General features: G+C 45.4%; 1 protein-coding gene across 2 annotated transcripts in view; it reads right to left on the bottom strand.

Annotated features, from left to right (window-relative positions):
- PHKA1 (phosphorylase kinase regulatory subunit alpha 1) overlaps positions 1-12,425 on the bottom strand; it is a 262,039-nt gene that overhangs the window by 232,767 nt on the left and 16,847 nt on the right. For both annotated transcript variants that reach the window (XM_073639602.1, XM_073639601.1), the window contains exon 4: positions 1,799-1,967. In XM_073639602.1, coding sequence (XP_073495703.1) covers positions 1,799-1,967 — 169 coding nt within the window. The remainder of the gene's footprint in view (positions 1-1,798; positions 1,968-12,425) is intronic.

A 12,425-nucleotide genomic window follows, 5' to 3' on the forward strand; every position in this document is an offset into this window, starting at 1 on the left:
CAGCTGTTGACCCACACCGGGGAATGCAGGAACAGGCAGGTTAGACTGGCATGTAGACAGGTGGGTACTGGCAAACACGGCTGGTATGCAGACAGGTGGATATTGACAGGCACAGCTGGTATGCAGACAGGTGGGCACTGGCAGGCACGGCTGGCGTGCAGACAGGTGGGCACTGGCAGGCACGGCTGACATGCAGAGAGGCGGGTATGGGAGGTAGAAACGCAGGCAGGATAGGGACCTGTACAGACTGGGACACAGGAAAGGAGCCGCAGGTGCGGTAGACGAGCTGAGCAGAGCAAAACCCGCAGATGCGGTAGACAAGCTGAGCAGAGCAAAACCCGCAGATGCAGTAGACAAGCTGAGCAGAGCAAAACCCGCAGATGCAGTAGACAAGCTGAGCAGAGCAAAACCCGAAGATGCGGTAGACAAGCTGAGCAGAGCAAAACCCGCAGATGCGGTAGAAAAAGCAGAGCAGAGCAAAACAAGCGAAGCAGAGCGGAACTGCCGGAGCGGTGAACAAGCAGAGCAAAAGGTGAAGGCAGACAGGACAGGGCTCTGTTCACATGGAAAAGACTGGAAAATACAGAAAGATGGTTAAAACACAGGAGGTAGATACAGAGGCAGGGAAAGGGGACAAGCAGAACCAGATACACACAAGGTACTTACAATGAAGTAGCGAGTGGACACAAAACTCACAAACAGAAGTACAGAGACAACGAGTTGGAGTTAGGTGCAATTTCAGACACTGCAGGCAAAGGGAAGGTACGGACATAGAGAGAAACAAGTAACGGGCTAGGACACTGTTCAGACAGGAACTGAACCGGGAATAAGATACAGGAACGAGCCTGGGAACTCAGCCCCCGGGGTGGCGGAAACAGACTAGAAGTCAGAGATACAGGTATCGGCCCTGGGTACTCGGCCCCCAGGGTGGCGGAAACAGAGTCAGGACAGGACCTGGCAACTAACAGTTGCACAGAACACAGACTGTAAGAAAGTGTTGCTCAGGCACCTCCCACTGGGTGGAGGGGGTTTAAGTATCCAGTGACTCACAGCAATAGGCTGGGGATGCACTAGGACTGTGCACACAGTAGCTATAAGAAACAAGCAGAAAGCCACGCCGACACCCTAAGCAATCAGACAAGAGACATGGACAGAGCAGGTACTGGAGCAAAGAGTGCAGCATGGACTGACCGGTAAGATTGCAGTCTTGCATGGTGGGAGGTGGTGCACTATGCAAGCACGCCGCCAGGGATGTTACACTGGGTCTTTGATCATGACAATGACCTGAAACAAGCAACTAAAGAGTGGCTCTGTAAGAAGCATTTCAAGGTCCTGTAGTGGTCTAGCCAGTCTCCAGACCTGAACCCAATTGGAAATCTTTGGAGGGACCTGAAACTCAATGATGCCCAGCAACAGCCCCGAAACCTGAAAGATCTGAAGAAGATCTGTATGGAGGAGGGGGCCAAAATCCCTGCTGCAGTGTGTGCGAACCTGGTCAAGAACTACAGGAAACGTCTGACCTCTGTAACTGCAAACAAAGGTTTCTGTGCCAAATATTAAGTTCTGTATCTATTGTGTCAAATACTTATTTAATGAAATAAAATGCAGATTAATTATGTAAAAATCCTAAATGTTATTTTCTGGATTTTTTTTTTTTTAGATTCTGTCTCTCACAGGTGAAGTGTTCCTACGATAAAAATTACAGACCTCTCCATTCTTTGTGGGCGAGAAAACTTGCAAAATCGGCAGAGTATCAAATATGTATTATATACAGTGGTAAAAATAAGTAATACGATACCAGATGTGGTCATCTGCGCCAGGAACAGCAGATATAGTGACGTAGCGTCCAGCTGTAAGTGCCCCCATTGGTCATCTCCCACAACAGTGGTACACGTGGAGGTGTTGTACTTGGCATGTAGGCAATCCCTCGTGCTCTGGCTGTATTTAAATTCTTCCACTTTCGACACCTAGATAAAAAATATATATAGTTAAATTCAGTTAGAAGTAAAATTCAGGGAGTTCTGGCAGTTTTTAAGCTTGCTGTATGGTAAAAGCCCACAAACTGTTCTGCAGCACACGGCAGTGACCACTACACATTGACTAGAGTTGCTCAGGGCAGTTCTGCTCCATGTGATTACATCCAGCCTCCGGAGCATGAAACAGTTAACTGGTGGGGATGTTGGGTGTCGGACCCCCACTGATCTGATACTGATCAGCTATCATTTGATTCCCATCGTAAGCTCCATGACGGCGACATTTCTTGTTTGGTCAGAGCGTGACGTCACACGCCTGAAACATGGCACGGCTGATATAATCTTATATCATGTATATAAAGTGTCAGGGAACGTAGTGCTATTAGCACAACATTCACAAGCCAGTCATGCCGCACCACAGCGCTGGTACTACAGACTCTGTGCTACGTCTACCTCCCCTGCAATCTGATGAGAAATTCTAATTTCATCTTTTATCCTAATTTAAAGGAGTAACCATTGTTGTAATTTTTATTTCAAAAATCAATAGTACATATGACCACAAGAAACTTTGTAATACATCTTATCACAGACATCGGCTTCTCTCGGTCATCTACTGAGAAAGGCGATGACAGTTGGTGCTGGTAAGGTTCTATGTAGAGGGGAGGAGCTGGAGGCAGAGCTCCGCCCTCAGTACACAGACTCCTAACTGCCATCTCCTCTCAGTAATGAACACTGTCTTGATTCTTGTAGATTGAGAACTTCTAATGACTGATCAGCTCAGGCAGAGAACGCAGCGGATGTCTCCGATCAGATCTATTACTATCGGCTCATTTTCAGGTGTATTATCGATTCTTGTAATAAAAATGAAAGCGACGGTTGCACTTTAATCTTTGCTCCCTGTGTTTCAGGCATTTCTTCTATACACCCTCTGTTTCTGGATGAGGTTACCGGCACAACCCATAGAAAGCTGCGAGTTACCATGTTAAATAGGAATTGAAATGATAAAAGCGTATTTTCAGGGATTTATACGTTACCACTAGGAATGAGTGAACTCGTGCATGTTCATCGGGTTCAGCAGAACTAGAGTTAAAAGTTCGGTTCGGTATCTGAAACCCATAAAAGTCAATGGCGACCTGAACTTCAGTGCTTTAAAATGGCTGTAAAATGGTCATAGTAAGGACTAAGACTGCAAAAGGAAGAAAAATTGGGGTAATAGCAGGATAAGTGCCCCGTAAACAAATTTGAACAGGGGAATAGTCACAGACGAACAAGGGGATGTCCGGCCAACAGCACAACACATTGATACAAACGGGATGATATAGGGGTAGGAAGGCCATAATGGTGCTGAGTGAGGAATGGGACACCTCCTGACACCAACCTGTGTCTGTCCCTAAGCTCCCCTAACACCCTAAGCGGGTCCTTCCCCTCACTGCCATCAAGTGCCTAGTCCCTGACTGTCACCTAAACTAACCCTGGCTAGTGCACGACCGATAAGGGCGCTAACCTTGTCACTATAGATAAATAACACAGGGAAAGATTATCAACTAGGGACTGGCAGCAAGAACAACTAAGAAAAACAACTTAACTTAAAACCTGCAGCAAAGCTCCAACAATGGCACCAGGGTACAGAACTCCTACATAGACTCCACGCCTCCAGCTGGTCTGAATAGAATCAACACTATAACCGACCGCCAGCTGATGGATCATATGGCTATTTAAAGGGAGGTGGGAGTGGTACCAAACATCAGCTGACAGTCCTAAAAAGGCTGCCAGCAAGAGACTAACATTAATCCTTGCTGGACCAAAGGAAAAAAAAAAAAAAACTACATTTAAAATTCCAGCATACCCAGAGCTGCCACCAATCCCCTAATGATTTGTGACAGGATTTACTTAAAATAGCATAGAATCCCCCCACAAAAAAGGAACAAATTTTGGGCCGAAATTAAAAGGTTTGTGAAGTGGATTGGATTAAAACATTTTTTTAAGATGCGGTCCTGTACCATAATGGCAGCACACACACGGATGGTACAGCAAAAAAAACTTTGAATGGTCATCAAATCAGTCAATTTGGATAAACATTTTTGAATGTTTGACTACAGATCACCGTAAAATTACGACCTGATAAAGGAATGCATGGAAAGCCCCTATGCCATGGTCTCTCTTCCGAGCGATCCTGTGCATTGAATTGGATGAGTTGGTTGACTAGGCAGGGAGGCCGAGGTGTCCTCTGGAGGCCATTCTCTCCACCTGCTGTTTCTGAGCCTGCCCACACAGCGAGCCGCTCTGCCTTCAGACCACCCCCCGGTGCCATACGGGCTCTGTACCATGGTGACCACGGGTAACAGTGAATCAGGGGTCTATCCGGAGGGGCAGCCTGATAATCGTGTACCACATCCAAAGGATGGACTGAAACTGCAAAATACGCATTAAATGAGTTAATTCTGCCTGTACGGTGGATCAGTGGTTAGCACTGTACGGTGGCTCAGTGGTTAGCATTGCAGCGCTGGGGTCCTGGGCTTAAATCCCATCAAGATCAACATCTGCAAGGAGTTTGTATATTCTCCCCGTGTTTGCATGCTTTTTCTCCGGGTTCAAAGACATACCGATAGGGAATTTAGATTGTGAGCCCCAATGGGGACCGCAATGATTTTAAGTGAGTAAAATAAATATATTTCTCACTAGAGATCACCGTAATAAACATGATTCTGTCAAAGAATGTAAGGAAGAAAGCTATCCAGATAGAAACTGTGGAAGAGATGTATGTGACCAGAATGAACATTCCCAGCAGATGACACTGACATGACACAACAAGAAACACAACATGATGGCAAAATACAAGAACATGATGGCCACCAGGGCTGTGGAGTTGGTGTCCATTTTGGTGGAGTCGGAGTAGGTATAAAACGGACCGACTCCTAAAATATATAATAAATTGGGTACAGCAGTTCAATGCAGTTTGTGGGGAATATTTTTTCATAAGAATTTGGGAAAGTTATGAAATGTCCTATAAATGTCTGTCCTATTCCTGATCTCAGGGTCTGGACTTTTAGCTGAGATGAATCTGTGCTGCAGTAAATTTATCACTTACACATGAGCCGTGTATGAGGGAGTCGGAGTCGTGGAAATTAAGGAGTCGGAGGTTTGGCTTACCGACTTCACAGCCCTGATGGCCACATCCCTTATTTGATGCTCTCTTGAATTTTTGAAGTGGTTTTTAGGCAAAGTACTGCTACAAACACGGCTGCACATTCGAAAAATTCATTTTTACGCACAGTACTATCACAGACACGGGTGCATAAGGCTATGTGCACACGATCAGTAATGGCTGTGGATTAGACACAGAGCACTTGTGCTAAGTGCAAACCTCAGAGGCCAAATCCCATGCCCACTATGCGCCTCCGTGCACCTGCGGACCACCCGGGGACATGAGGAGCTTCTTTCCAGACCGCAGCATGTCAATTCTCTTGTGGAGTCACTAGTCTGGTTCAATGTACACATGCGGATTCACCTGGTGCATATAACGCAGCATAGAGTATACTGTGTTCACAGTGCTGCCAATAACGACCGTGTGCACAAAACCTAACAGTAGAATAAGATGTTTACAGACACATCACTCACCAACAGTTGCAGATTAAGAAACTTTTGGTTATGCACCGTACTATCACAGACACGGGTGCAGAGTACAAACTATAGCTGCGTCCTGTCCCTACTAAGCAGAGCAGAAATAAAAAATAATCTACAACCAGGGCGCGGAGGAGGAGGATGTGGAAGAGGCAAGGGAGGAGTAAACAAACATTGGTTTTTGAACGTTTGTGGTTGTTTTTTTTTACTGTTTTTCTATTTATTTTTTTTTAAGTTGGTATTTTGGGGTTGGTTGTTTTTTTTTTAAAAAAATTATGACGGTATGAGGGCACCGGGAGTCCGCTCCGGAGACCGCGCGATGGCACCGGGAGTCCGCTCCGGAGACCGCGAGCTAATGAAGGAAGGTATAAAAGGTATAATAACTACAAGATTATTATTTTGTTTTACCCACATGTGATACTGACTCGCCCCCTGGGCCGTGGGGCACTCGGAACCGGGCAATAGGGAGACGATGGGGGTAGTAGTGGCAACCCGGTCCCGTGGCTCAGGGTGGTCAGACCAGTGGTAGTCCTTAGATGTTTTAAGTGATGTCCGACTACGCCACCCGTGGATTGCGGTTATTAGGAACCGCCACTGCAAGGCAGTCCCCTGAGATTGATGGTGTGTGCAGTTGAGATTGTATAACTCCCCACGGGAAGAGTGTAACCCCAGGGCAGTGCGGTGGATGGTGGGGATGATGGTGAAGAGTCCCAGTGCCGTTAGTGCTGGAGGAGTGAAAGAGTACACAGACAACGTACTACAGTCCAATGCCTTTTACTCACAGTTCAGATTCTCCGGGTCTCTTCTGTACAGGTAGTGACCACCCAAGCCGTGCAGTGTCCACCAGGTGAGGGGCTCGGTCAACCCCCAGGCAGTTCAGGAGCATGGCCCAGGACCCCCTTCTATCCTTTCTCTGGCCTGCCTTGCGTTTGTGCGGGTAAACGTGGGCCCCGTCCTCCGCTGTCCTATATGGTGCCTTCCTAGCAGGTTTAATGAGGTGTCGCACCAATAAATGATCACGACGTCCGGTCTTTGGCTGAGGGTAGTTTCTCCCCCACCAACTTGGGATCCAGTACCCTTAATCTGCCTGACCCTTCACCCTGGATTCTCGTGGTTTCTTAGGGTCCCTTCTGCCTTCTTGTTCCTGAGCCCCTCTGTTTCTCTCTCTCTTTCCCTGCTGTTCCTTGCCTCCTCTCCAGGCCTGCCTCGTGGAGCTGGGCCCAGACTGAGCCACAGCTCCCTGTCAGCCCTCTCTGGCTGAACTCCTTCTCTCACAGACAAGACAAGACCCAGAACTAAGATGGTGCCCACCTTATATACCTTCCCCTAGAACATGAGCCCAGGTGACCAGCAACCAATGGGCTCCTACCTACACTCAGGAACCAACCCCTATCTGCCCCTACAGCACTGGGTGTTCCACCCCCCTCCCCACTCCAGGCAGGGACATAGTCGGTCGTGCCTGCACTTCTGTCTAGTGGGAGCACCGTTGAGCTGTCCCTCGGAAATGGGGTGTGTGTGCTGTATGCAGCTAACCGAGTCCTGGTCCATACTCCATCCTTACCCGGGAGTGGAATATCACACCTCTGGACTGAGGTGCAATACCCCTGTAGCGGCCGAACCCTCGGGGCGCTACATTACAGTTACCCATCCATGGTGAAACACACACCTCTATGTATTTTGTGTTTATTTGTATTGCTGTAGTCATTTTTCATGTGTCCATGCTTGTATGTTATCCATGTTCTCCTTTTTTAAGTGTTAATTATTTAATTTAATAAAGAATAAATAAATATATGTTTTTCCATATTCTGTGGAATCCTTCTCTCTGTTATAGGATTTAGAAAAATGTTTAAAGGGAAAGTGTCAACAGTTTTTCCCATATAACCTATGGCCATCAACTAAATCGTTTGCAGCATTTAGCAAGCAGGCAGAGGCAGGAAGCCCCCTCTGCCCTTGGATCGGAGACCCCACGACGTCATTGCGGGGGCCCGATCACTGCTATGGTGACAGATGGTCATGATGACATCCGGGTCACCAGAGATAACAAATCTGCGAGATCATGCTCAGTGCATAATCTAGCAAGTTTGCCTGTCAGTGCAGCGCTGACAGTTTGTACAGCACAGGGATGCTCCAGCATTCCTATTCTATACAAGCGATCAGCCTGCAGAAAGTGAAAGTCCCATAGTGGGACTAAGAAAAAAAGTGGAAAAATGTCAGAAAGTGAAAAATGTTTTTTAAAATAAAGTAATATATATATATATTACCCACAAATAAATATTTTTATGGAAAAATAAAAATAAAAAAAAAAACTACACCCATTTGGTATCGCCACGTCCGGAACAACCCAACCTATTATAAAGCAGTCCCACTAGTTAACCCCTTTAATGAACACTGTAAAAAACTAAAATAATAAAAAGCAAGACAAAAAACTATGCGTTATCATCATACCGCAAAACCAAAAGTGGAATAAAACGCGATCAAAAAGATGGATGTAAATAAAAATGGTACTGCTGAAAACATCATCTTGTCATGCAAAAAAACAAACCGCCATCAGCGGAAAAAAAGTGTGAAAATGTAAAATCTGGGGTTAAAATTTTTGTGGCAAAAATGTAATTATTTTTTTCTTCACTGCCCAATGGTATAAAATGCTGTGACGCACATTTGGTGTCAATAAAATCACACATCAAATTTTAGGGTCTATTTTCTCCTGTTACCCAAGTGAAAGTGAAAAGAAATTGAGTCTAAAGTAACATTTTTGTGAAAAAAAAGTTAAATGTTTATAAAAATTAAGTTTCAAAATTGCAAAAATTTTCCAAATTTTCGCCAAATTTCCATTTTTTTTTTTCACAAATAAACGCCAATCATATACAAGAAATTTTACCACCATCATGAAGTTAAATATGTCATGAAAAGAAACAATCTCAAAATCAGGGGAATCCGTTGACGCGTTCCGGAGTTCTCTCAAAGTGACAGTGATCAGAACTGTGAAATTTGGACTGGTCAAGAAGGTGTAAATAGACTTGGGATGTAAAGGGGTTAAGGACCCGGGAAGTTTTTGGTCTTGAACCGAGCAAAAATGTAACCAAATAAAAACAATAACGGAATTGCCATTTTTTGTGCCCCAAAAGGGTATAAAAAAAATCTACAACTCGTCCTACAAACAATAAGCCATCATACAGCTTGGTTCACCAAAAAATAAGAAAAAATTACAGCTCTCAGAATATGGCGACGAAAAAAAAATACTTCTTATATAAAAAGCATTGTGTGACAGCAGCAAAACCTAATCGCACCGACCCGAAGAATAAATCCGCCTTATCACTTACACCGCACGGTGAACTAAGCAAAAATAAAAATAAGAACTATTCTGGTACTGCTGTCTATTTGTTCATTCTGCCTCCCAAATATCAGAATAAGGCTCTGGTCACATTTATCCTGCGCTCTCTGCTGAGCGCTTACGTCAAGGTTTCTGTGTAAATTCCTCAAAACCGCGATTCAGACAAAACCCCAGACAGAACCACTCACTTATAAGACAGATGGAGGCACTTTGGACTGGTCTCTGATCCAGCGGCGTCCCATCATTTTAGGAATCTTTTTAGCGCACAAGTGTGGACGACCACAGATCTGTGAACTCCTAAAAAGATGGAGACCACCGGAGCAGGTGCCAAACGGAGCCCAAAGTGTCTCCATCCGCCTCATTATGGTAGGTGGTTTCGTTGGGGGTTTCGTCAGAATCACAATTTTGTGTGATTTACACAGAAATCCCGAGGTAAGAGCTCAGCGTAGAACACAAGAATGTGATCCAGCCTTATCCTGGGAGTGATCAAAAATTATTATGTACCCCAAAAGGTTACCAATAAAACCCCTAATTTATCCCACACAACACCAGCCCCCACTCAGGTCCGTCATCTGTCACTGGAACAATAGGGGGTCCCACATTACTTCCAGAACAAAGAGTCTGGAAAAGAGACATGGCTCCCTCCCTCTTCAAATAAAATCCAGTGAATTCTGCGCTCCCAAATCCTTCAGCCCCCTGCTCCTGAGCCCCTCTGTGCCTAAACCGCAGTAAGCGCCTACGTTTGGCATTATTGTAGTGGGGAGAGAGCACTTCATTTATGGGGTGTCTCCGGAAGCACAAGCCAGGCACAATGCATGGGGGCGCAACAATATATGGGGGCACTAGACTGGAGGGGGCACAATGTATGAAGGCACTACAATATATGGGGGCACTACACTGTAGGGGGCACAATGCATGGGGGCCCAACAATATATGGAGGCACTACACTGTAGGGGGCACAATTTGTGAAGGCACTACAATATATGGCGGCACTACACTGTAGGGGGCACAATGTATGAAGTCACTATAATATATGGGGGCACTACAATATATGGGGGCACTACAATATATGGGGGCACTACAATATATGGGGGCACTACAATATATGGGGGCACTACAATATATGGGGGCACTACAATATATGGGGGCACTACAATATATGGGGGCACTACAATATATGGGGGCACTACAATATATGGGGGCACTACAATATATGGGGGCACTACAATATATGGGGGCACTACAATATATGGGGGCACTACAATATATGGGGGCACTACAATATATGGGGGCACTACAATATATGGGGGCACTACAATATATGGGGGCACTACAATATATGGGGGCACTACAATATATGGGGGCACTAGACTGGAGGGGGCACAATGTATGAAGGCACTACAATATATGGGGGCACTACACTGTAGGGGGCACAATGTGTGAAGGCACTACAATATATGGCGGCACTACACTGTAGGGGGCACAATGTATGAAGGCACTACAATATATGGAGGCACTACACTGTAGGGGGCACAATGTGTGAAGGCACTACAATATATGGTGGCACTACACTGTAGGGGGCACAATGTATGAAGGCACTACAATATATGGAGGCACTACACTGTAGGGGGCACAATGTGTGAAGGCACTACAATATATGGTGGCACTACACTGTAGGGGGCACAATGTATGAAGGCACTACAATATATGGAGGCACTACACTGTAGGGGGCACAATGTGTGAAGGCACTACAGTATATGGGGGCACTACAATATATGGGGGCACAATGTATGAAGGCGCTACAGTATATGGGGGCACTACAATATATGGGGGCACAATGTATGAAGGCGCTACAATATATGGAGGCACTACACTGTAGGGGGCACAATGTGTGAAGGCACTACAATATATGGCGGCACTACACTGTAGGGGGCACAATGTATGAAGGCACTACAGTATATGGGGGCACTACAATATATGGGGGCACAATGTATGAAGGCGCTACAATATATGGGGGCGCTACACAGTAGGGGGCACAATGTATGAAGGCGCTACAATATATGGAGGCACAATGCATGAAGGCACTACAATATAAGGGGGCACTACACTGTAGGGGGGCACAATGCATGAAGGCACTACAATATATGGGGGCACAATGCATGAAGGCACTACAATATATGGGGGCACTACACTGTAGGGGGCACAATGCATGAAGGCACAATGCATGAAGGCACTACAATATATGGGGGCACAACGTATAGGCACTAAACTGGCAGATTTACAATTCTCCAAATTAAATAGCAGTCACTGTAGCTGAATTCATTGTGAGGTGTTACTACTACAATAGTCCTTTCCCTTCCCTTTCCTTTCCCTTCCCTTCTTAGCCCTGACGTGTGGCCTAACAGTGATTTCTGACGACATATAGGGCATCACCGCATTCAGGAGAAATTGCGCAATAAATTGTGGGGTGAAGTTTCACCTATTAACCCTTGTGTACCTGACAAGTTTGCAGCAAATGCAAAAATTACATTGTTACCACAAAAATGTCTTATTTCCACATCTCAATGTGGTAAAATTCTGTGTGACACTTGTGGGTTCACAATACTAAGTACACCCCTAGATGAATTCCTTAGGCAGGGACATATCCAATATGGGGTCCCCTGGGGGGGGGGGGTTTCTGCTGTTCTGGCACCTCAGGGGCTCGGCTAATGGAGCCCACAAACTATTCACATGGAATGTGCATTCTAAAAGCCGAGTATCTCCTTCCCAACCGATCCCCGCCATGTGCTCAAACAGTAGAGGACAAAAAATGGCGTATCATTGTGTTCAGTAAAAATTGCTCTCCAAACGCAAAATGGCGTCCGCTCTCAATTCCAGCCATTTTTGCATTCAAAAAGTCAAACAGCGCTCCTTCCTTTCCGAACCATGCCATGCGCCCAAACAGTAGTTTTCCCCCCACATATGGGGAATCACGTACTCAGGAGAAATTGCACAACAAATTAGGGGGCTTATTTTCTCCTGTTAATCTAGTAAAAATGAAAAATTTGGGGCTAAAATGTTAAATTTTTCCTTCCACGTTGCTTTAGTTCCTGTGAAGCACCTCAAGGGTTAATAAACTTCTTGAATGTGGTTTTGAGCACCATGAGGAGGGCAGCTTTTAAAATGGTGTCGCTTTTTGGGTATTTTCAGTCATATAATCCCTCACAAAGTCACTTCATATGTGATGTGGTCCTTAAAAAAATGGTTTTGTAAATTTGGTTGGAAAAATGAGAAATCGCTGGTTAACTTTTAACCCTTATAACTTCATAATGAAAAATTATGCTGATGTAAAGCAGACATGAGGAAATGTTACTCATTAACTAATTAGTGTGACAGATCTCTCTGGTTTCATAGAGCGATAGAATGTTAGAGTTGGAGGGGACCTCCAGGGTCCTCGTGTCCAAACCCCGGCTCAATTCACGAAACTCTCGTACACGTCTGTCCAGCCTCTGTTGGAAGAC

This window comes from Phyllobates terribilis, unplaced genomic scaffold (assembly GCF_046119375.1).
Source record: "Phyllobates terribilis strain yellow unplaced genomic scaffold, ASM4611937v1 Scaffold_7__3_contigs__length_470593459, whole genome shotgun sequence".
Lineage (NCBI taxonomy): Eukaryota > Metazoa > Chordata > Amphibia > Anura > Dendrobatidae > Phyllobates > Phyllobates terribilis.